The sequence below is a fragment of the Panthera uncia genome (genome assembly GCF_023721935.1).
Source record: "Panthera uncia isolate 11264 chromosome A1 unlocalized genomic scaffold, Puncia_PCG_1.0 HiC_scaffold_17, whole genome shotgun sequence".
NCBI lineage: Eukaryota > Metazoa > Chordata > Mammalia > Carnivora > Felidae > Panthera > Panthera uncia.
The window spans coordinates 91,621,447-91,643,859 of NW_026057577.1; the positions used below are offsets into that span (position 1 = coordinate 91,621,447).

Sequence of the window (22,413 nt, forward strand, 5' to 3'; positions counted from 1 at the left end):
AGCTTGTGACAGTGAGCAGTCCTCCAAGCAGAGCCTGAGAAATAGTCCCATGGCTTTGAGGGGAAAGAGTGAGGCACCACTGAGAGTGAGGTGGAAGGCACCCCAGTCACATTAACGAAAGTTGAAGCAGGCAGTGATTTCACTGCGCACACCTGTGTGTGCGCGCGTGCGGTCATGTGTGTGCATAAAATTATTATGTGACACGCTTAAAACGAATACAGTGTTAAATGTCAATTATATCTCAATTAAAAAAACAAAATATTAAAAATAAAATTGAAGCTTCAGGCGTGGTTGGATCCAGCGGCTTGAAAATAATTAATGAAAAATGAAGATCAGTTACCCACTAGGTAATGACAATTGCTTTTAAAAATTAAAGGAAGAAAGAAAATTGCTAGCTGTAGCCTCCTTGGTAGGGATTTCAGCCTGAAACCATCTGTTGCCAAATCCAGCTTACCCCTGAACCCTCTACCAGCAAGAACTGTGGAGGAGCCACAGATGACTTAACCCCCTCTGGCATGAGCTAGGTGGCTCCCACCGGGCCTTTGGGAACTATTCATTTACTAAACGTTGACTAATTTACTAAATAGTTACACAGTATTGCCAGTACCGTGCCCAGTGCTAGAGACAGAGGAGTAACTGAGACAGACACAAATCCCTACCTTCGTGGTGCTTGTATTCTAGCAGAGAACACAGACACAAAACACAATCACCAGGTAAATTGTATGGTGTGTTAGAAGGTAATTCCTGGTATGAGGAAAAAAATAAACCTGGGTAAGGGGGATGAGATTGCCATGAGTTGGAATACTGCATAAAGCAAGGTCAAGGAAAGTAACCTTGAAGCACAGCTTTGACCTTGAGGAAGATGAGGATGACTGCATGACCCTGAGGGATTTCAGAGGGACAGAGGGATCAGGACCTGACCTGTGTCCTGTTGCTGCTTGCATAGGGTCATCCAGGCCTAAATGAGGGCCTAAGGGGTCCCCAGAAATTTCTGGAGGAAATCCTTCCTTTCAGTGGGCAAGAGCATCTCATGTATCACAGCCTTGGCCGTCAGCATCCCAGGACTCTCACTGTCTTTGACTTAACCCAGCATCCCTTTGTCCCTGCAGAGGAGAAGTACACAGTCATCTACCCGTACACAGCTCGCGACCAGGATGAAATGAATCTAGAGCGTGGGGCTGTGGTGGAGGTGATCCAGAAGAACCTGGAAGGCTGGTGGAAGATCAGGTACCTGCTGCAACTGAGTGGTCACATGGTCTCTGGCTGCTCAGAGGTCTGTAAGTGATTACGGATGGATGGGATGAGGTTTTGGCCTGAGCCACAAAAGGATGCTTCTCCTCGGTGCCGTTTAGACACCCTCCCTATCCAGATCCTTCTCTAAAAATCCGTAATAGACAAAACCTCCAAATGCCCCAAACCACAGATAGCGGTAACCCTGTTGAGCAAGACTGGTTTCCACCCCCATGTGTTTCTCGTAAGGAGACGCTGCATTGCCCTGTGCGGGTGATTTCCCACTCCAGCCCTGCTCTGACACCAACAGGATGCATAACACCACAGGACCGCAGCTCATCCTAGAGCCAAAAATTGCCCTCATCTCAGAGTTCAGTAGTATAAGCTGGAGGCCAGCTTTCGAACTGTTTATCACAGCTCTTTCGCCTATGTGATGCAGTCAGAACCCTGTGAGCGCCAACTCCTCCTGGCCTGCCTGCCACACTTCCCCAGTGTTAGTCCTGGGAACCCCTCCTCGGTTACCTTAGTAGGCAGGCAGTGGCAACAAGACATCAGGGCAAAAAAAGAAGTCCTTGGGACCTGGTGTCTATACAGCAATGTGATGCAGGATATTAGGGCCATTCATCGGGGTTCAGCCTGTGGCATTTCATTCATTCACTCAACAAACACACACCAAGAATCTGTACTGGGCCAAGCCCTGTTCTGGGAGTTGGGGAGTCAACAGTGAGAAAGACACGGAGGTTCACACCAGCAGGCACAGCAGGCAGGCTCAGTCCCCCGGCAGGGTGGTGATGCATGGGGACTCTGGAGCACAGAAGAGGAGCTCCTGAGCTCAGGGGGCAGGATGGCTTCCTGGGAGGGGTCTACAGAACTGAGGTTTGAAGCAGGAGTAGTGACAGTGACACCTAACATATCCTGAGTGTATATGGTGTCAGCTACATTACGAATTATTCCAAAACTTAGTGGCTTTGGAATTCAAAGAGTGACTTACTTGGGTCCCTCCTGAGGTTTCGGTAGGATGTCAGCGACGCATGCCATCATCTGAAGGTTCAGCTGAGGCTGGAAAGTGACAAACCAGGATTTAAACCTGTACCTTTCTCACCCCAGAGCCACTCACCTCTACGTGTGCTGCTCTGCTTGTGGCTTTGTGACCCCAGACAGTGAATTGTCTCGTGCCGAGGGCCTGGATTCTAGGTAGCATGACATTTTCCAGTTAGGACAAGATTTGCTCCCTCTCAGAAGATATTTTAAGATTGAAAGGCATCACATCCTGCAGATTTCTGTCTCCTGTAAATTGGCTTCCAGTTATAAAGGACCTTTTTCGTCACTGAAACAGTGCTATTTAGTTCTTGAAGTGATTCTTGACGAGAGATTTGGCCTTGCCATATATCATCTCCAGCCATTCGGGTCTCTTCCACTCTCCCACAAAGGTGTGGGCATGCATTATGTGGGCCAGAGCAGCGGGGTGCTTGCAAATAGTTGACATCCGGTTCTCAAGGGAAAACTACCCTTGAGTTGTGGTGTTTTCCGAAGTGTACATAGTCCCACCGGGTGATTCCAAGCCTCCCGTGCAACGTCACTAAATGTGGAGTTCGGAAGAGACGAACACAGTTGACGCTCACCAGTTGGTGCAAGCAGGCTCCAGCACCCCTCTGGTCCAATTTGACCCCTCGGCTCATGCTATGAAACTGAGCTCTGTTGTGCAGAGAATTAAGCGATCGCATTCATTGAATCCCTTTGGAATTCAGTGAGCTGTCCGTCAGGGTCTCGGTCACTCTGCAGTTCAGTGACCACCAGCTGACTCTTAGCAAGTCGTGGAACCAGCTCCTGACCGGCTTGGTTCCCATCTGAATGCATGGTGGTTGTTTTTTTATTTTTTAAGTTTATTTATTTTAAAGATATGAGTGGGGGAAGCCAGAGAGAGAGAGAGAGAGAGAGACAGAGAGAGAGACTCTCAAGCAGGCTCCATGCTGCCAGCACAGAGCCCAGCGTGGGGCTCAAACTCACGAAAACTTGAGACTGTGACCTGAGCCGAAACCAGGAGTCTGCCAATTAACCGCCTGAGCCACCCAGGCGCCCCCTGAATGCGTGTTTAATCTACATGTTAACCAGCGTGACTGGAGCCATGCCCTGCCTGTGCCAAGCTTTGTGCCAGAAGCTGGGGCTGCTGGGAAGAGGCAGCAAAACAGGTTAGGAGCAGAGACTAGACTGGTGCCGACCGCCTAGGTCTCAGTCCGTTTCTGCCGCCTCCCAGGGTTGGATGCGTGAAGTACGTCAACAGCGGGAAAGTGGGTAGAACAGACTGGCATACAGTAGGTGCCCACTAAGTGGCAGTTATCACTGTTGTCATCTCTGCGATGACTGTGACGGGACAGTGAGTGTAGCAGAGCTTTATGGCTACTCGCCTTTGCCAGGCCCGTGGGCAGTTTGTCCACTTGTCCTTTTATTTCTTTATTCAACTCCCTGGCACCGAGGCTCTTGCCACACAGAGATCAGTCAGGTGCAGCGTACCCCAGGAGCTCATGTTCTAGCTGGGGAGACAGAACCGCCACAGCCAAGTGCACTGTGTGTCCCAGGTGCTAGGGTGGTGTTGTGTGCGGGAGACACTGGGTCACCGTGGAGGGAGGGGTTCATTCTCTGTGAGGCTCAGGGAAGGCTTGAGAAAGGAAATGACAGTAAGCAGAGCTGGGGAAGAAAGAACAGGAAGGACAGTGGGAAGGGGCTTTCCCGACACAGAGTTTCCAAGAGCAGAGGCTGCCGGAGTGAACGATGGTGGTGCGTTTGGGAGACTGCAAGCCTCGTGCGGTAGGAGGGGCATGGGGGTTGCTGTTAAGAGATGAGGCTGGGGAAGCAGGCAGAGGGCGGGTTGGAAAGGCCTTGAATGCCGAGCTGAGGTCAGCAAGGGGTGTGCCAGCCTCTGGCCCATCGTTCCTGCCGTCTGGGACTTGAAGTACAGTGCGTGGTAGGAACACGGCTTCTTTCTGTGCGTCTGGCAGAGCAGCCTGTCCAGCATCCCTCCTCTTCCCAGGTACCAGGGCAAAGAGGGCTGGGCCCCAGCCTCCTACCTAAAGAAGAGCAGTGGGGAGCCCTCACCCCCGAAGCTGGGCCCCGGCTCGTCTGCCCACACCAGCGTTCTCGACCTGGACGGAGTTTCCCGGCAGCAGAGTACGGTGGGCAGGGAGAGAGAGCTGCTCAACAACCAGAGGGACGGCCGGTTTGAAGGCCGCCTGGGGCCCGACAGCGACATCAAGCAGAGTGAGTGACGCCCCACCGAGCTCTCGGGGGCTGAGGACCTACTATGTGCCAGGCTCCATGCTCGGAGCTCCTCACGTGTCCCTCATCCTCACAACAGCCCTGCTGCCCAACATCCTGTAGACAGGAAAACAGTCCCAGAAACCCTGGGGAGCTTGTTCCAGACCATGGTTTTTCCACGATCTTGCGCTGATCGTGATAGCTTCTATCTCTCAAGCCCTACTGTGTACCAGGAATCTTACAATTAGTCTCATTGGCTCCTTGTAACAACCTCAGAGGGACTAAATTAGTTTTTTTTTTTTTTTTTAATGTTTTTATTTATTTTTGAGACAGAGAGAGACAGAGCATGAATGGGGGAGGGTCAGAGAGAGAGGGAGACACAGAATCTGAAACAGGCTCCAGGCTCTGAGCTGTCAGCACAGAGCCCGACGCGGGGCTCGAACTCACGGACCGCGAGATCATGACCTGAGCCGAAGTCGGACGCTTAACCAACTGAGCCACCCGGGCGCCCCAAATTAGTTTTGTTTTACAGATTAGGAACCAGAGAGATGAGGTGATTTGTCCGGGGCCACCCAGCTAGTAAATGGTAGGGCCGGGACTTGAACCCAGGCCCACCTGACCCCAACACCTGTGCCCTCTCTTTAGGGCCTCGTTTCTGAGCCAGAAGTTGTTGACCTTGCGTTGAGTTGACTCGAACAACAGTTCTTTATGCATCTTACTTTCCAAAGCCTTCTGTATATATGCTTCCATTGAATGTTCCCAACACATCTGAGAGTATGGGTTCCTTATTTTTGTCTGCAGTGAGCATGGGACTCCACCCCCGGGCACGTGACCCTGCCCCAGTTGTGCAGGGCAGGAGGAAGCCGTCTGCTGGGAAAGTCCCCTGGCCCAGCTAATCTTCTCCAACTGTTTACAGCAGCTCAGCAAACTTGTAAAAGTCAGTGAATTCTTGAAACTCAAGAATTTCTCCATTCTCTGCTCAGCTGATGTCTCAGGAAAAAAAACAAAAAACAAAAAAAAAAACCACTGGCATGCCATGGCGGGGGTTCTGGCCAGCCCCTGGCTTTTGTGATTCTAATCTATCATGGCCAAGAGCACAGGATTCCCATTAACGCTGAGCAAATAAGAATCTGAACCCCCATGTCTTTGTTAGGAGATGGGTTCCGATGCTCAAGCAAACTCTCCCTACCCCTGCCTCACACCCCCCCACCCCCAGTAACAGGGGCTCAGATCATTTAGATGTTCATTTCTTTCTCACAAAGCTGTCCGGCTCTGCGTCCAGGGCTGCTGGGGCAGCTCTGTGCAGTCAAAGGTCTTATTAGACGCTATCTTGTGTTGCCCTCATCTTGCTGGTCCAGGGTGGTGCCCCACTAGTCCAGCCAGTGAAGAAGGCAGGGGGAAGTGGAGGACTTGACTCAGAAGCTACATGCTCTCCACTCTGTCACGTCCCACTGGCCAGAACTTAGTCACATGGCAATACCTAGCTGCAAGGGAGTCTGGGAAGTGCAGTCTTTACATAGGCAGCTTAGTGGCTGGCTAAAACTCCATCGCTAACTAATTCTAACAGAAGACAGGGGAAATGGGGATTTAAGAGATTAGTACATCCCAGCTGCCAGACTTGCCCTCCGTGTGGACCTGTGCTGAGCCAGCTCAGGGGATGACACATGTTCCGCCTTGAGCCAGGAGCCTGGACCATTACGCAGTCATCCTCCTGAGCCTGAGACTCAGAGCAAGGGCAGCCCAGTTCCAGAGTAGAAACCCCTGATGTCGTCAGCCCACAATTGTTTGTTCTGTTTACGTGTGGTTTAACATTGCACGCCCACCAGGTGCCCCCGGTCTCGTTTGCACCCTTTCCTTTCATCTCTGCCACTGCCCCTGGGTGGCAGGCAGGCATTACCACGCCTGTGTTCCACCGAAGCCTACATCGTGGGCCTGTCTGGAGAGCCTCACGCCGCTCCGGCACACGGGCAGTCCTCATAGTCCCGAGCCAAGTCTGAGCGGCCCCTTCCCAGTCAGGCTGTTTCTTCCCACAAGAAGGGTCACAGCGGCTCACAAATGCCTGCCTGGTGTCCCCCTGAAGAATTCCATCTGCAGAATTCTGCATGTGTGTGCAGTAAGCTCTCGTCTCTTTGTAGGATCGCCCAAGATGAGGCAGAGACCCCCTCCTCGCCGAGATATGACTATAGTAAGTGGACCCTTGCTGCCGGGAAGCCAGGCCCTAATCCGAATCTGGCCCCTCACTCCCACCTTGCCCTTTCCAGAGATGTTCTCTTGCCTCTCCACACAGCTGCCTGGACAAGTGTCGCAGACCAGACAAGTGTTGGTCTGGTCAGAGGGGGAAAGGCTAGGGTCCCCTGGGAGTGATGCAAGTTACCTATGGCTCTGCCACGGTTAGCTCTCAGGATGTGCCCTCTGCTTCCTGAGCCCACTTTGCTTTATTGTAGATCAGTCTTCTCAGAGAAGGTAACTCGAAACCAAAGCTGGGATGAGGCATAAGTATTGTTTGTGATGCCGTTCTGGTATTTTCCTTTCAGACTCTGTTTTTAATTCTTTAGGTACCTTTTCTAACCAATACTTTGAAAATTGAGCCTTCTACCATTTATTGAGCACCAGTTGGGCACCCTGCAGTGTGCTGGGTGCTTCATTACGTGGACCTATTGAATGCTTACAGTGATCCCACCAGGTAGATCCCCATTCTACAGGAGATGAAACTGAGGCTCCAGAAGGGGAAGTGATTTGTCCAAAGGTGCACAGCACGCATAAGCAGTATTTCCAACCCAGATGGGTCTGACCTGCAAGCCCGTGTTCTTTCCACAACCCTCACTGCCTCTTGAATTCAGAGACTGTTGTCCTGCCCCAGATTTTCATGATTGTAGGTAAATGTCCCATGTTTCTCCTCCTCACTCTGAAGCTGATGGTCCAGTGAACCATCTAGGAGACGATCTGCACAGATGGTCCTCTGTGTTTTGTCCCTTAGAATCCAAACGGGTCCACCAGCTCCCCTCGAGGGTGATCGTGTGCCCCCGACCCTTAGCGCCTCCCCCCTTCAGCCAATGACAATGGACTTACCCTGGATTTAGCACTGTGTTTAATTGTGCCAGCCTCGAGGTCTTAACCTGCCCAAGCCTCCCGTTCCACCCCAAGTGGAGGAAGAGTATTACACTATTGCTGAGTTCCAGACAACTATCCCTGATGGCATCAGCTTCCAGGCGGGTCTGAAGGTCGAGGTGAGTGGACCTGGTGTCCCTTTGCCTACTTGTGATTCTTGAACCACGGCACCACCTCCTGCTTCTCTCATTTCTCTCCTCATGAGCCTCCCTCCCTCCCTCCCTTCCTCTTTTCCTTCCTCCCCTCTTCCCTCTCTTCCTTCCTCTCTCCCTCTCTCCCTTCCTCCCTTCCTCCCTTCTCTCCTTTCTTTGTGGCAGCTTTACTGATATATAATTCACACCATACACATCACTGACTTAAAGTATACAATCCAGTGTTTTTTAGTATATTCACAGAATTGTGCAACCACATTCAGTGTTAGAACGTTCTCAACACCCAAAACAGAAAGGCTGTATACATTAGCCGCCACTCCCTGTTTCCCCTCAACTGTTCTCAGCCCCCCTGCCCCCAGCCCTAGGCAGCCACTAATCTGCTTTCTGTTTCTGTTGCTGTGCCTACATGAACATTTCATATAAGTGGAACCATACACTATGTGATCTTTTGTGACTGCCTTGTATTCTGTTTTTATCACCACCTACTTCCCTTCTTGCTTCTCTGTCTCCTTTTCATCCCGCTCCTTTGCTTGTCTGCTCTGTTCCTGCACCAAGGCCAACATAAATCCTCTCCCTCCTTCCATTTCTTTCTCCTTTCCTCGTGGAGTCAGAGCTTGAGGCTGTTTCCCGTATCTCCCAGAGAGCCTGGAAGTAATGCTATAGCAATCAGCTGCCAGGCACTGAGCTCAGCACTTCACACAGTCTCTCTCTTAATCATTTACTCTGGTGAGGCAGGACCATTAACAATCCCCATTTTTCAGATGAGGAAGCTTTGGCTCAGGAAAAAAGGTGCTGTCCAAAGTCACACAGCTGAAAGGTGGCAGAGGCAGGACTTGAACCCATGTCTGTCTCCAGATTTGAGCCAGGACTGTTAACCTCCTATTGTTAGCCATCTGCTGGACATTTGGGAACATCGGGAGGGCGGGCACCTTGTCTGTTTTTCACTCCTGTGTCCTTACAGCTAGCACAGTGCTTGGCACATGGTAGGTTTGCAAGGAATATCGATTCAGTGAAAATCTGTCTCCCCACTAGCCTCCTGCCTAACACTCAGAAGGCCGGGGAGTATCTTCTTCATTCTTACCCACAGCCCTGGCATTGGGGCTGGTCCGTAGTGGGTGCTTTAGAAGTGAACGTTTGGCTGATTGCAGGACATAAGCAGTGGATGGATGACTGTTGAGCCAGTGCACAAGTGTGGTTGCCCTGAGGGTCTTTCATCACTCTCTAAGAGATCTGCAAAGCACCTGCTGGTTCCCTCCCACTCTGACACTTCCTGCCTCTCTCTCTCTTTCCCCTCATGCCGTGGGGCAGCTGCCCAGGCAGCTCAGCAGAAGGTGGCTCCCCAAAGGTGCTGCGTCCTGGGCCTCTCCACCACCGATTCTACCCAGGCATCTCCAGAAAGTCATCCTCAACCAAATGTCTTTCAGCCCATTGAGGGAGGGCTATCTGCAGAGAGCTAAAGTCTCTCCAGCTAATTTTATAAAATGCAAATCCCAATCTAGGTAGACAGACTAAGGGGAAAGCAGAAACACCCACAAAGTTCTAAGAAGACTTCATAGCTGTTCCTCTTGCCTTTTTTTTTTTTTTTTTTTTTTTTTTGGCCTTTCTGGCCTTTCCAACTTCATATCTACAGAGAACTCAAGGCATCTTGATTTGTGCTAAAAGATCATTCTATGCCCAGTTCCCCATTTTGCTGCTGTAAAACATATACATCCGATTCGACATGAAACATGTGCCTTCTTCCGAGCATCTTTTCACACCCCAGGCCGTGTCTCTGACCAAAGCCTGTTTCCACAGCTTTTCTGCGAACCCCACTGGTCAAGCTGGCCCTTCTCCAGCTCTCTTACTCTCTCTGCCAGGACTGACCTTGCTTTAACCCAGCTCCTAGCACTCCACCTGCCTTCTCATAGAAGGCACTCGGCCTGGGTGGCTCAGTCGGTTAAACGTCTGACTTCAGCTCAGGTCATGATCTCCAGGTTGATGAGTTCGAGCCCCGCATCAGGCTCTGTGCTGACCATGTGGAGCCTGCTTAGAATTTTCTCTCTCTCCCTCTTTTTCTCTACTTCTCCCCACCTTGTGCTCTCTCTCTCACTCTCTCTCAAAATAAATAAGTAAACAAACAAACAAAAGGCACTGAAGGCCATTTTTTGAACTGAACTTGGCATCTCAAAATCAAATTCATTCTTTAAATCCTCTAGGAAGCCTCCCCTGATTCACATTGGTTTCCCTTCCCTACCCTGTATGGCTTATCTGGGCCCTATGTCTCAGTCTTCAGCTGAGAGCAAGCCCCTCACTTCTGTACATGCTTTCTTGACATGATGAGAAATGAGTGTTGTTTTCTTCTTCTTCAGTGACTGGGTTTTGTAATCCAAGTTGAAAGTTCCCTTCCCTTGGCACTTTGCATAGATCACTCTGTTCCCTTCTCACATCTAGTGCTGCTGGTCACGAGCTACTACCTACCTAATTCTTATTCTCTTGTTCATAATCTGTCATTTCTCTGATTCTCGCAGGAGCTCATTATCTTTAAAATGCTTGGATTTCATGAAAGTGCGTCTAGGTGTGACTTTCTTTATTTTTACCTGCTTAGCATTGTGGTGGCCTTTTTGATCTAGGCCTCGAGATCTTCCTAGAGAGTTCCCCACTTTTACTTTTTTAAACAGTGCCTCCATTCACCGTCTTTATTCTTTCCTCCTGGAACAGTTATTAAACAACTCTGTGACCTTCTGCCCCTGTTCTCCACGTCTCCTGACTTTTTCTTCACGTTTCTATCTTTGTCCCTTGGTGCTGCCTTCTTGGAGCATTGGGCCTCATCTTTTTTTTTTTTTTTTAACGTTTATTTATTTTTGAGAGACAGAGAGAGACAGAGTGCAAGCGGGGGGTGGGGCAGAGAGAGAAGGACACATAGAATCTGAAGCAGGCTCCAGGCTCTGAGCTGTCAGCACAGAGCCCGATGTGGGGCTCGAACTCATCAACCGTGAGATCATGACCTGAGCCAAAGTCAGTTGCCCAACCAACTGAGCCACCCAGGTGCCCCAGCATTGTGCCTCATCTTCTGGTTCATTCATTTGCTGTTTAACAGTTCAGTCTGTTGCTGGTTTTATTTCCACAATTATTTTCATTTCTGAGAGTGCAGTAATGATTCTTTTTCCCGGGCGCCTGTTCTTGTTTCAGCAGAGCCTGTTCTTTCGCAAATTTGGTGCCCTTCCATCACACTCTGAGAATATTAAATATGTTGAATTTAAGGTCCTACTGTTATAGTCCATTATCTCTTTTCTCAGCCATATATCCTTTGCAGTGCTGTTGGTTTATTTCCGTTCTTCTCATGCTGTTAGTACTTGCCTTGGGCTGTGCAAGAAGAGGCAGCAGTCAGACAGTCCAGCGGGGGCTTGTACACAAAGTGCTGGTCAGCTCCCACCAGTTCCAGCGCTAGGTTGGGGACTTCCAAGCCAGCCACTGAATAGTGTGGGGTCTCTCTGACCCAAGCTCTCACATTCCCTGTTTCCACTTATGAGCAATCACCTTCTTTACTCTGCCTGCCCTAAAAGAATGGCAAGAAGGGGTGTGAGGAAATCAACCAGCCTGGCTGCTTCTGCTCTGGTATCTCAGTTAATCCCCTGTTGTTTGCTCCTGGGCACCCTGTTCCCAGGCTCCGCCACCTTGAAGTCTGGCAGACCTCAGCCCTGCTCCACCTTTGGTGGCAGGTACCCCTGCAGCAGCCCTGGGCCACAGCCTCCCTCTGCTGCCTCTGTCCATCTGTGAGTCCTCACAATTCCTGGTCCGCTAACTTCTCCCCTTCCTCCTTCTGAGCTTGGCTTTGTATTTATTTATTTCCCTGGCTTTTTCGCATCGAGGGGAAGCTGCTATTCACCCTCCTCTCGAAACCAGAAATCCAACTTGCATAGTATAAAGGTTTGGTTTTCTTTTCCTTGGAGTGCTGAAAAATATGATAAAACCACCTTCTCCTTCAAGACAATAAGTTTCCAGCGTTTTGTACACACACACACACACACACACACACACACACACACCGTTGTTCAAGCATGTCGGCAAACGATATTTGCTGACAGGCACCACCGCTACCTGGCTCAGAATGTTCTGAAATCAGCCAAGCGCAGCTCAGGATGTTGTGGACCATGCGCCAAAGCTGAGGCCTGACTCTGTGTGCAGCCGGGAGCTCATGGATCCCTGGAGTTTCCTGGGGGTGTTGGGGTGCCTCCCGCCAGTCTCCACCCCCCACTTCAACTAGAACCAGTCCCCTTTTTTATTTCTGGCCTTTATCCTGTCTCTCTTTGCTGAAGCTGATCCATTTTAAAAGCTCACATACCCGACATTCTTTTCCAGAAAACACAGACATAACCCAACCTTGAAACTTAACTGCTCATTGTTCCATGATGTCAGCATACGGCTCTGCCAGTGGTAGCCTGGGGGCCTCCGGTGGGAAGCCACTAAAGCTTTTGGCTTACCCAAGTATTCTCATGAGCAGTTCTGTATCCTCTACTTTCTTCCCCACTTTGCTTCCTGGCTCATTTCAATCTCCTCTTAGCCTTCAGATTTCGTTAATGGAGCCACAGTGTTCCAACACGATGCCCAGGATCACCTTACTTGCCTGCCTGGTCTGTGTATGTTCAAAACATGTGCGGCTGCTGCTGCTGCTGCTGCTGATGATGATAGAGGCACCTCTCTGTGCCGGGGACCTTACGCCCTTGATAACAGTCTTCACAGAAGTCCCAACGGGTCGATATCTTCAGCCTATTCTACAGATGCACCTGAGACAGAGAGGTTAGGTCCACTGCCCAAGGTTGTATTGCTAGTAAGCGGAGCTGGGATTTGAACCCAGGCGTCTCTGGCGTTAAAGCCCAGGCTTTTTTCCTTCCCCTTCATTCTTGTGATTTGGCATTGGCTTTTATTCATGATAGCTCTCGGCCTCCCTCTGGTAAATGAAAACTCCCGTAAGTTGTGATCAAGAACACACATGTTGAGTGCTTCTGCCGTAGGACTTTGCATAGAGCGTAAGCTTAGCAAATCCTCATTGATGTATTTCACCGCGATTATCGTCCTGTTTTCAGTTTCTCATGTACACACTTGGAGTGGTTGAACTCGTGGGTGTGCTGACAGTGACTTGTATGCCCAGAGTCACCTTTAATTATTACCAGAGCCACTGGGTGTCAGGGAGATGCTGGTCACCCTCACGCAAAGGGCTTGCCTGTATCAATACCCTTTCTGGGAGACCAGCGGGGCTTGTTAAATATACACTTGTCACACGCATCCTGCCTTGTCAGTGATCTCCACTGTAATTTAATAATAGGAAACATTTACCTTTTGGCATTGACCGAGGGCCACTGTGTGCATTCGCTTATGCAGTGCTCCTGGAAATCCTGTAAGGGGTGTTCTTGTTCTCACCACCGTCCTCCATCTCACGCTGTGGAATCTCAAGCATGCGGCTTGTGCGGGGCCACGCAGGCGATAAAAGGTGGAGCCAGAACTGGAACCCACACCGAGGGCCTCAGAGCCCAGCCTCTGCCTCCTGCGCTAGGCTGGGCGGAGGAGTGCAGCGGCAGGACTGCACCCGTGGCCCTCTCTGCCCCCAGCACTTTCTCACCTCGAATACAGCTCCTCCCCAGGCAGGTCCCCTTTCCCGGCGGCCATGGTCGTGTAGTGGTAAAGGCTCCAGCTCTGGAACCCACACACCTGCCTTTGGCTCCCGCCTCCTCCATTAACTTTCCGTAAGACCCTCTGCAAGTCCCTCAGTTGTCCCGAGGCTCAGTTCTGCATCTGTAAAATGGGATGATAATCCCCATCTCACACAGCGGTTGCAAGCATTAATCGGGTCTCCTGTGGAGGGGGCCTGCCAGGGAACTGCAGAGTATTGGTTTGCTCAGTCTGCTGCCACAAAATGTCACAGGCTGGGTGGTTTAAACAACAGAGGTTTATTTCCTCACAGTTTTGGAGGCTGAAAGTCCAAGATCAAAGGGTTAGCAGATTTGGTCTCTCGCTAGGCCTCTCGCCTTGGCTTAGAGACCGCTGTTTTCTTAACTGTGTTCACACGTGGTCGTCCCTCAGTCTGTGTGTTCTCTGTGTCCTAATCTCCTCTTATAAGCACACCACTCATGTTAGATCAAGGCCCAGCCATATGACCTCATTTTAACTTAATTACCTCTTAGAAGGTTCTACCTCCACATGCAGTCACATTCTAAGACATAGGAGCTGGGGCTTCAACCTATGAATTTGGAGAGAGCATACTTCAGCCCATAACATGCAACATACACGCCTTACAGTCAATTCAGCCATATGATACTGAACAAAAAGGAGACAGGAAACATAAGATCTTAAATACCATGGGTGATTCCACCCATGGGTGTCTGTCCCAGAGGGAGAAGGAGAGGAGATAAAAGTTTCTTTTACCTTCATCAGCAGAGGTTCCCCTCTGTCTAAAGATGAGCTGAGTGTGGAATTGGAGCAGACACTGCCGGTCCTGCAGCCCGACCCTCCTGCAGCCGCACACAGGTCCCTGAATATGACAGCCTCCCATCTCCTACACCCCCATTAGGGCAGCACCCAGAGAGGCCAGGGGATTAATACCCCAGGGGGGTGAGGGGGGCAGGGACTAGGAATCAGGAGATAAATGTCCCCACCCCCCAAGTTGGGATGAGTTCTGCATGATCTCAAAGGGTCCTGGCAGATTAAGCCCCCGTGGCCCGAAACAATAACATACTCCTAATTGGCTCTCTTTTCCCACTTTCTCACTTGCACTTCCTGAAATCACCTCTCAGATTAATTACTTATACCCAAGTCCATGTCTCCAGGACTGCTTTGGGGGATATCCAAGATTAGACCAGAATCTACCCCCATGTAAGATGTTTCTGACCCACAGTAAGGTCTCCATAGATGGTGCATTACAGCCGTTGTCTGGGGATCTGCTGAGTGAAAAGTCCTTGCTTCCAGAATCCAGTCACATGTGGGTTCTCCCAGACTGTTCTGGTCCACTGGCCCTCAGACTGTCCCTACTAAGTGCTCTCCTGTGTCCTCCCCTCCAGGTGATTGAGAAGAACTTGAGTGGCTGGTGGTACATTCAGATCGAAGATAAGGAAGGGTGGGCCCCAGCCACCTTCATTGACAAGTATAAGAAGACAAGCAATGCCTCAAGACCCAACTTCCTGGCTCCCTTGCCCAACGAGGTGACCCAGCTCCGTCTGGGGGATGCAGCAGCAGCGGAGAACAACACGGGCAGTGAAGCCGTCGGCCCCTCCCGGCCCCTGCCCGACGCGCCACATGGTACCGCGGACTCCGGGATGCCGTGGTCCAAAGACTGGAAGGGCGGCAAGGAGGTCCTGAGGAAGGCGTCTTCCGACATGTCCTCGTGCGCAGGCTACGAAGAGATCTCAAGCCCCGAACTGGAGGAGAAGCCCAGCCTCCCTCCCCGGAAAGAATCCATCGTCAAGTCGGAAGGGGAGCTGCAGGAGAGGGGGCGGCAGAGGATGGAACAGCTCCGGGGCTCCTCACCCAAGCCTCCGGGCATGATTTTGCCCATGATTCCAGCCAAGCACACCCCCCCGTCCCGAGACAGCAGGAGACCAGAGCCCAAACCTGACAAAAGCAAGTTGTTCCAGCTGAAAAACGAGATGGGGCTGGAGTGTGGCCACAAGGTCTTGGCCAAGGAAGTGAAGAAGCCCAACCTCCGACCTATCTCCAGACCCAAAGCTGAGCCACCAGAGGAGAAGCCGGAAGTTGTTCCCCAGAATCCCTTCTTGAAGTCCAAACCTCAGGTTAGGCCCAAACCAACTCCTTCCCCCAGGACAGAGCCACCTCAGGGCGAAGACCAAGTAGACATCTGCAACCTCAGGAGCAAGCTGAGGCCTGCCAAGTCCCAAGAGAAACCCCTACTAGACGGAGAGAGCGGCCACCAGGCTGCTGGGGGCCAAGATGCAGCCTTCAGCCGGGGCTTCCTCCCAGGCGACGGGCCTGGCCGCACCCAGGACAGGACGGCCAAACAGGATGGGCTCAGCCCAAAGGAGATGTCCTGCAGAGCCCCTCCGAGGCCAGCCAAGACCGCAGATCCTGTGCCTAAGAGTGTGCCCGCCCCACTGCAGGAGGCTTCCCCGCAGAGACCCGTGGTCCTGCCCCGCAGACCACCGCCCCCCAAGAAAACCACCTCATCCTCCAGGCCCCTCCCAGAGGTCAGAGGACCACAACGGGAAGCCAACGAAGGCAAGACAGCTCCTGCCCCAGGCCGGGCCCTGCTGGTCCCTCCTAAAGCCAAACCTTTCCTTTCCAATTCCTCAGGTGGCCAAGACGACATGAGAGGCAAAGGTGGTCCGGGACCACGGATGGCGGGCAAGATCGGAGAAAACAGGGAGAAAGCTGCAACCCCCTTCGCCAATGCGGATGGCCCGAAGGACTCTTTGTATGTGGCTGTGGCCAACTTTGAAGGAGACGAAGATACCAGCAGCTTCCAGGAGGGGACGGTGTTCGAGGTCCGGGAAAAGAACAGCAGTGGCTGGTGGTTCTGCCAGGTCCTGAGCGGGGCCCCTTCCTGGGAAGGGTGGATTCCTTCCAACTATCTCAGAAAGAAGCCGTAGCCACCTCCTTCCCTGTGTGGCGGTCCCGTGCATCCCTGCTGGCTTTACCCACATATTTAATATGCCTCTTAATTTATCAACCTTCATGCAGCTTCAAAGGAAGGAAGGCTCTGGAGTACTGTGGTTTCTTCCCTCCCATCACAGCATTCCCTGGAGGCTCAGAGGGTCAGAGGCCACACCCCCTGCTTCCTCTCCAAGCCAGCATCCCTGCCTTAAGGCCGGTGGCATTGCCACCCTGTGTAGGCCACCTAGCAGCGGGACCGTGACTCTCCGACGCCTCCAAGACCAGAACCCATGATCTGGAAACTGCAGAAAGGGTCTCTCATTGCTGGCACCCCACCCAGTCCGTGATGGCTGGCCCCCAACTTCTCCGTGTTTCTAAAATCCCAGTGACTTTATTTACTCAGTTTCCAAAATGCCTGGTACCAGAAAGAACTCCATCCCCTGGAAGTTGGCTCCATTGCCAATCCCAAGGAGATGTCCTCCTCGAGGCTCGGGGCCCGGGAGCCTCTCAGGTTTGACCAGATGCAGCTGTCCCAGGAGTGGACCTGAAGGTCTGCTGAGCCATTCTGCCTCCCATCTTCTGTCTTGGGACCCTGACTGATCCTGAGGGCATGGTCCCAGCCCCAGCACGCTTCACTTTCCCACAGCAGGGCTTTTTAAATAGGAATCCCCGCCCCACCATGGGGCATTTCACTTTGTCTCCATAGAGCCAGAATCTCAAAGTCGGTTTGAAAGGAGCTAATCCCAATCCATGCCCCTTGTGAGTAGCTAGTAGGTGCCAGACTCTGTACTTGGCACTTTACATTCATGTTTTAACCCTCACATCAACCCTCTCTTGTGGTATACCTGTTTTACGGACGAGGAACCTCAGACTCAGTGTGCCCAGGGGCACACGAGCTGGGCAGAAGAAGAACGAGAACTTGAATCGAGCTAGTGTGACTTCGATGCCGGTGCCCTTCCCCCAGTAAGAGGCTAACCAGGCAGGGGAAAGGAAGAAGCTGACAGTGTCAGGAGCAGGTGGCCAAGGGCTTCCTCGTGGTGTGGGCACCAGTAGCTGCTCCCACACCCACCACGCCTCCAACCCATCACAGCTTGCACCGAAGGCTGCCCTACACTGTGGACAGCTACTTCTCGGCAACGTGGGGATGCCCAGGGCTCTGGCGGCTGCCACAGGGCCCTGTTTCCTCCTCCTGTGCTGCTGCCCGCTCTGGGGGATAAAGCTCGTGGAGCCAAGGGAGCTCAGATGGTCTCACGTGCCAGCCTTGAGGGGCCCTGGTGGCTCAGGGGCCAGCAGCTGCATCTCCACAGGCAGATGCCTCCCGGCCCTCTCTGCTGCTGCTTCCTGCTCCTCTCTGGCATTCACAGAGCAATTTTTCTTTTTTTTTTTTTTTTTTTCTTTCTTTTTTTTTTTTCTTTTATTTTTTTTTTGCATGCACTCTCCCTCTCTGTCATCTCACTTCCACCCATTTGGACAGATATGCTTCACGGAGGCACAGCTGCATTGCAGAATCAGAATCGGGCCCCGAGGTTTCTGGCTCCAAGCCCAGAGTGCTTGCCTGTGGACCAGGCTACCTGCGGGGTGAGAGGGCAGAACCCCTCTTCGCCCCACCCTACCCTGCAGAAGAGGATCCAGCTGCAATCTCCAATTCAGTGATCGTCTGCTGTGATGCTTTGTGGACCACAGGGCCAGCTTTCCCAGGGACGCCCACTGGCCCCCTGCAGTGCCAAAGACTTCTGTGCAAACAGCCCTCTTCTGCACTCCGCTGCCCGCACTGCCACGTGGGCTCTGGATGCTTCTACGGGAGAAGGAGCGTCCTGAGTCACAGTAGCATCTTTATTCCTTCCTTCAGTCAGTCCGTGGACCCCGGGCAGGGCCCCGAGGTGCTTCTGGCGGTGCCCGCTTGCCCCCTGGCCCTCTGCCCAGAACCGTGGGGAAGGACAGCAGTCAGGGAAAGGGGGAGCCAGGAGAGGGCCACCCACATCTTTGACATCCCCTCATTTGGAAGGGAGAGAGCCCGTAGCATGGTTTTCAGAGTTTTTGACCCACTTTGGCTTAAACAGCTTTTATGAAGCTGTTACGCGGGATTCGACTACATTTCCAAAGACAGAACTCGGTCTCTTTTTTGCTGATTCACTTCTGCTTCCGTTGACCTTTCCAAGTATTTTGTGAGTGCCTACCACGTGCTAGGCACTGGGTACACCAGGATACGTGTGGCTCCAAGCCCGGCTCTGAGAGCTCTGGCTTTTGTTTGCTGATTCCACTGAAGGGGTTATCTTTGGCTCCGCTCCCTCCTCCCGAAGGTCTGCTGGGTGGGAACAGACCGGTTCCACCTCCCTGTGGGCAGAAGTGTTCCTGCAAATGAAAGAATTTGCTTTTTTGTTATTAGTAGTATTCTGACGCGAACTGAAGGTACTGAAAGCACATTGCTCTCTGTTCACCGTTCTTTGCTCAGGACACGTCTAGGGCCTGAGGACTCCTCTCTCGGGCCGGCTCCGTTTGCCACAGTGGTGGGCCCTTCCTCAGGCAACTGGAAGTAGGGGGTCTTGATGGCCCTGTGGCTCTCCCTAGCTGTCCTTGCTCGGGAACTTAGGTTTACAGCATTCAGCCTGGTGGCCACCGTTCTGCGAGCAATTGGTGAAGCCTATGCAAAACTCCCCTGAGGTGATGCCCACAGAAAAATGCCCAAGACCACAGTTAAAACTCCCATGCCACGCTCAGGGCAGGTCACTGGTGCTTAAACTCCTTCCTTTAACTTAACTCTCACGACAGCCCTGTGAGGGCATAGGATCAGCCCTGAGCGGTGGAGAGAAAGTTGAGGTTCACAGGGTGAAGCCACGTGCCCAGTTTCATTCAAGTTGTGACCGAGTTGAGACTTGCGTCAACGGGTGCCCTCTCCCCAGGTCCCGGGACTTTTCCTCTGCCAATGGCAATGAAATGTGCGTGAAGCGGGTCACCCCCGCTCATAATTTCGGTTTCTCCTCCCCTCACCTCGTGATCACACGTAGCAGTAGGCCACAGGCCAAAGGCAGGCGGAGGTGGGTTTTGTTTTCTCTTCTCACCCCTGCTTCGTTCCTCGTGATGACTGTTTCAGCCTACGTCCTACGACCAAACCACAGCTTACAGTGCCACCAACTCTCTGGAAAATCTGAGTTGTAGGATCACCACTTGGCAGACTAGGCCTTTGCAAAAAATCTCTGCCATTTGGTGGGTTTATGTCACTGTCCCAGGCTGAGACGGGGGAGCTGGGCGCTCGCTTGGATCACTGTTAACGCCCTACCCCGCTGAAAATTGCTGGAGCCCACATGAGCTCCCATTAATCAATCATCTTAAGCCTCCACCACAAGGCCTTCCCATGTAACCAATCTCTTAGGCAAAGTTCTTGGCCTTAAGACATTTCTGAGCCCACCGAGGATCCCCCTACCAGGCGAAACGTAGGAAAACAAACTTGCCACGTGAAAGGGCAGGCGCCATATCTCCCCAGGATCTGGATGGTCCTTAGGCTGAGGGACGCACTGTGTAGTATTGTTACAGCCTGTATCAAGTACAAAGCACTGTGTGGGATCAAGAAGTCACTCCTGCCTTCAAGTAGCTGGTAATTCGACATCATCAGGAACAGGAACATTCGGGGCTTGGCTGCCATCCTTTCATTGTGCCCAAGTCTCTTAAGTGTTGGGTCAGGCTGCTCCCTGGGAGGTCTCGCCCTTCTCTTTGGACTGCGTCAGTGGGTATGGGACAGCCTGAGCCCTGCACTGCAGTCCTATCCCTCCCCCTTAGTTGTCCAGGCTTCTGCTGCAAACCAGCCACACCACACCATAGACCAAAGATTAACTAATGTCAAACTCTGTGGCCTGGAGGAGTGGGAAATTGGCTCACACTGAGGCCTGAGGGTGTAGGATGCCCTCTGTTCGCCTGGAGGAATTGCTCCTCACTTGGCTGAGGTTCTGACATTGAGACGGACCACAGCCGGGGTCCCAGACGGGCCAGTCCCAGCACTGCAGAGCGAAAACCCAGAAGGCTCCGTGGTCTTCACCTGCTCATGGACCACCTGCTGAGGACCCTTTCCCACAGACTTGAACGTCCAGCTTCGTAGGGTAATGTCTGGTTTCTGGTGCTACCCTGCCAAGTTATCCACACCCTCATCACGCTTCAGCATTTCCCTCTTGCTTCCTGTCTGCATCCCTCCTCCAAATTAGGCCTCTCAGTGACTCAACTGCTGTTTTCCTTGAAGAGGCCAAACCCAGTGCTACAGCCAGTAGCCTTCACTTCCAGGTCTTCTATAAACGTACGAAAGGAGGTGCCCCCACCAGGCTTGTTACAGCAATAAGCAATTCTAACACAGCTGAGGTGTCCGTATTTTATCCCAGTGCGTGCCTGTCTATGCCTTTGTGCCCATGTAGCTGTTAATAGTGCCCCTTTCACTCGTCCAGGGGAGATGATAAACTATGGTCACCTTAGCGATCCCCACATTTCCTGCTTCCGAGCGCCACCAACAACTAAGCCATCTCTCACATCCCTCCAGGAACGGGGGAGCTCTGACCACCTTGCCCCACCGCCTCCTGTCTGCTCACGGAGTGACACTGGAGATCCCTGAATGTCACAGCACTCCTCATACCCTCTTGGCAAACTGACGAATTCTGGTGGTGGTTTTTGTTTCCTTTTAACACACACACACACACAAATACACGAGGATATGTAATGTGAGGGGGGGAGGGTGGTGAACACTTAGCTGTAGCATGTATAGACTATATACCATTAGACTTTTTTTTTTTTTTTTTTTTAATAAAAAAGTGCTTGACTGGTTTCAAGCTTCATTGTGAAGATGCAGTGTCGACGAATTTTATTTGGCTGAAGAAGAATTACATAGCTTTGTGCCCTGGCATTTTGGGCTTGAGTTTGGGGAATCAAAAAACAGAGAAGCCTGTGAGCTGTTTGGCCAAGAGGGGGGACTTCTCTGTCAGCCTCCTAGTTCATCTTGATTCTTTGAATCACAATGTCCAGAAATTAAGGGAAAACATCCTTGTGTTCACTGGGTATCTCCCACATATCCTCAGCTCTGTGCCTAAGGGTGGAAAATTTAGCACATCTGAGGTGTCTTGAACCTCTCGCTGGTGTTGCCTACCCATGGGCAAGAGTGTGGGGTGGAGGGGAGGGGCAGCCACGCTTGGGCTGTGGGGACTGCCCAAGCCATCTGCTCTGGGGAGAGGGAGGGCATTGTCTGATGCGTTATCACCTTCCCAAGGGCACAGGCAAGGCCAAACCTACCCCCAGCCTCCTTGGCCTCAGGTGAATCATTAAACAAAATGACACCACCACCCACCTTCCTAGGGAGAGAAGAAGAGAACCAACAGAGTCCCTGAACAGAAAACATCAAAAGGGGAAATTTACATTTGATATTCACCCTCCCTTGGATGAAAGATTTCAAAGAATGCAATTACCTTCTGGACCTTGCTTAAGGATAATGGTCCTTTGTGTGTTAGTCTCTGTTTCCTTTTAAAAAAAAAAAGAAAATCATGTGCTTCAGCCCCCTCCCCCCCTTGGGAGCATTTTCTCCCAAATCTTCCAAACTAATTGTGGTTGTTCGTAAGAATACAAGTGATAAGGGCATGGGATTCCTGGAGCAGGCATGCAGGGGCACCTGACCCTGATGGGATGGGATTGGACCATGGTCAGGAACCAAACCTGGCTGACTCTCTGGGGGGGGGGGGGGGGGAGGGGGGGCGGTTCTTACCCCATTGCCCTCAGGACTCAGTTGGAACTGGTACATTCGCCATTCCCTTTATACTGTTTAAGAAGTGCCAGGCCAAACATGACCCAGCTTGCACAAAACACCTGCACCCACACACCTGCACACACTCTCCTTCCTCTAAGGGATCATGGTAAAGCTGTGTGTCTAAGACCCAGGTCATGCGGCCACTCTTCTCTGAATCCAAGGTGTTTAACGTCCATCACTTCTCTAGTTAGTATCCATCTGGTCCAGGTGTGATTCCTCACCATCTTGCAACCCATGCCTCCCAATCACCCCCTGGGCTGCACCCCCTGAAAGTCAGAATCAGCAAGAAACTGCATCCTTTAAAAGTACATTGTGAGGAAATGG

At 51.8% G+C, this 22,413-nt stretch overlaps 1 protein-coding gene across 1 annotated transcript in view; it reads left to right on the top strand.

Moving 5' to 3' along the window:
• The window catches only part of SH3PXD2B (SH3 and PX domains 2B), a 105,786-nt gene extending 83,802 nt beyond the window's left edge, over nt 1-21,984 (top strand). Inside the window, exons 9-13 of the mRNA XM_049648665.1 lie at nt 1,110-1,227; nt 4,259-4,485; nt 6,618-6,667; nt 7,584-7,709; nt 14,774-21,984. Of these exons, the coding sequence (XP_049504622.1) occupies nt 1,110-1,227; nt 4,259-4,485; nt 6,618-6,667; nt 7,584-7,709; nt 14,774-16,315 (2,063 nt within the window). The 3' untranslated portion in view covers nt 16,316-21,984. The remainder of the gene's footprint in view (nt 1-1,109; nt 1,228-4,258; nt 4,486-6,617; nt 6,668-7,583; nt 7,710-14,773) is intronic.
• The last annotated feature ends 429 nt before the right edge of the window (nt 21,985-22,413 follow it).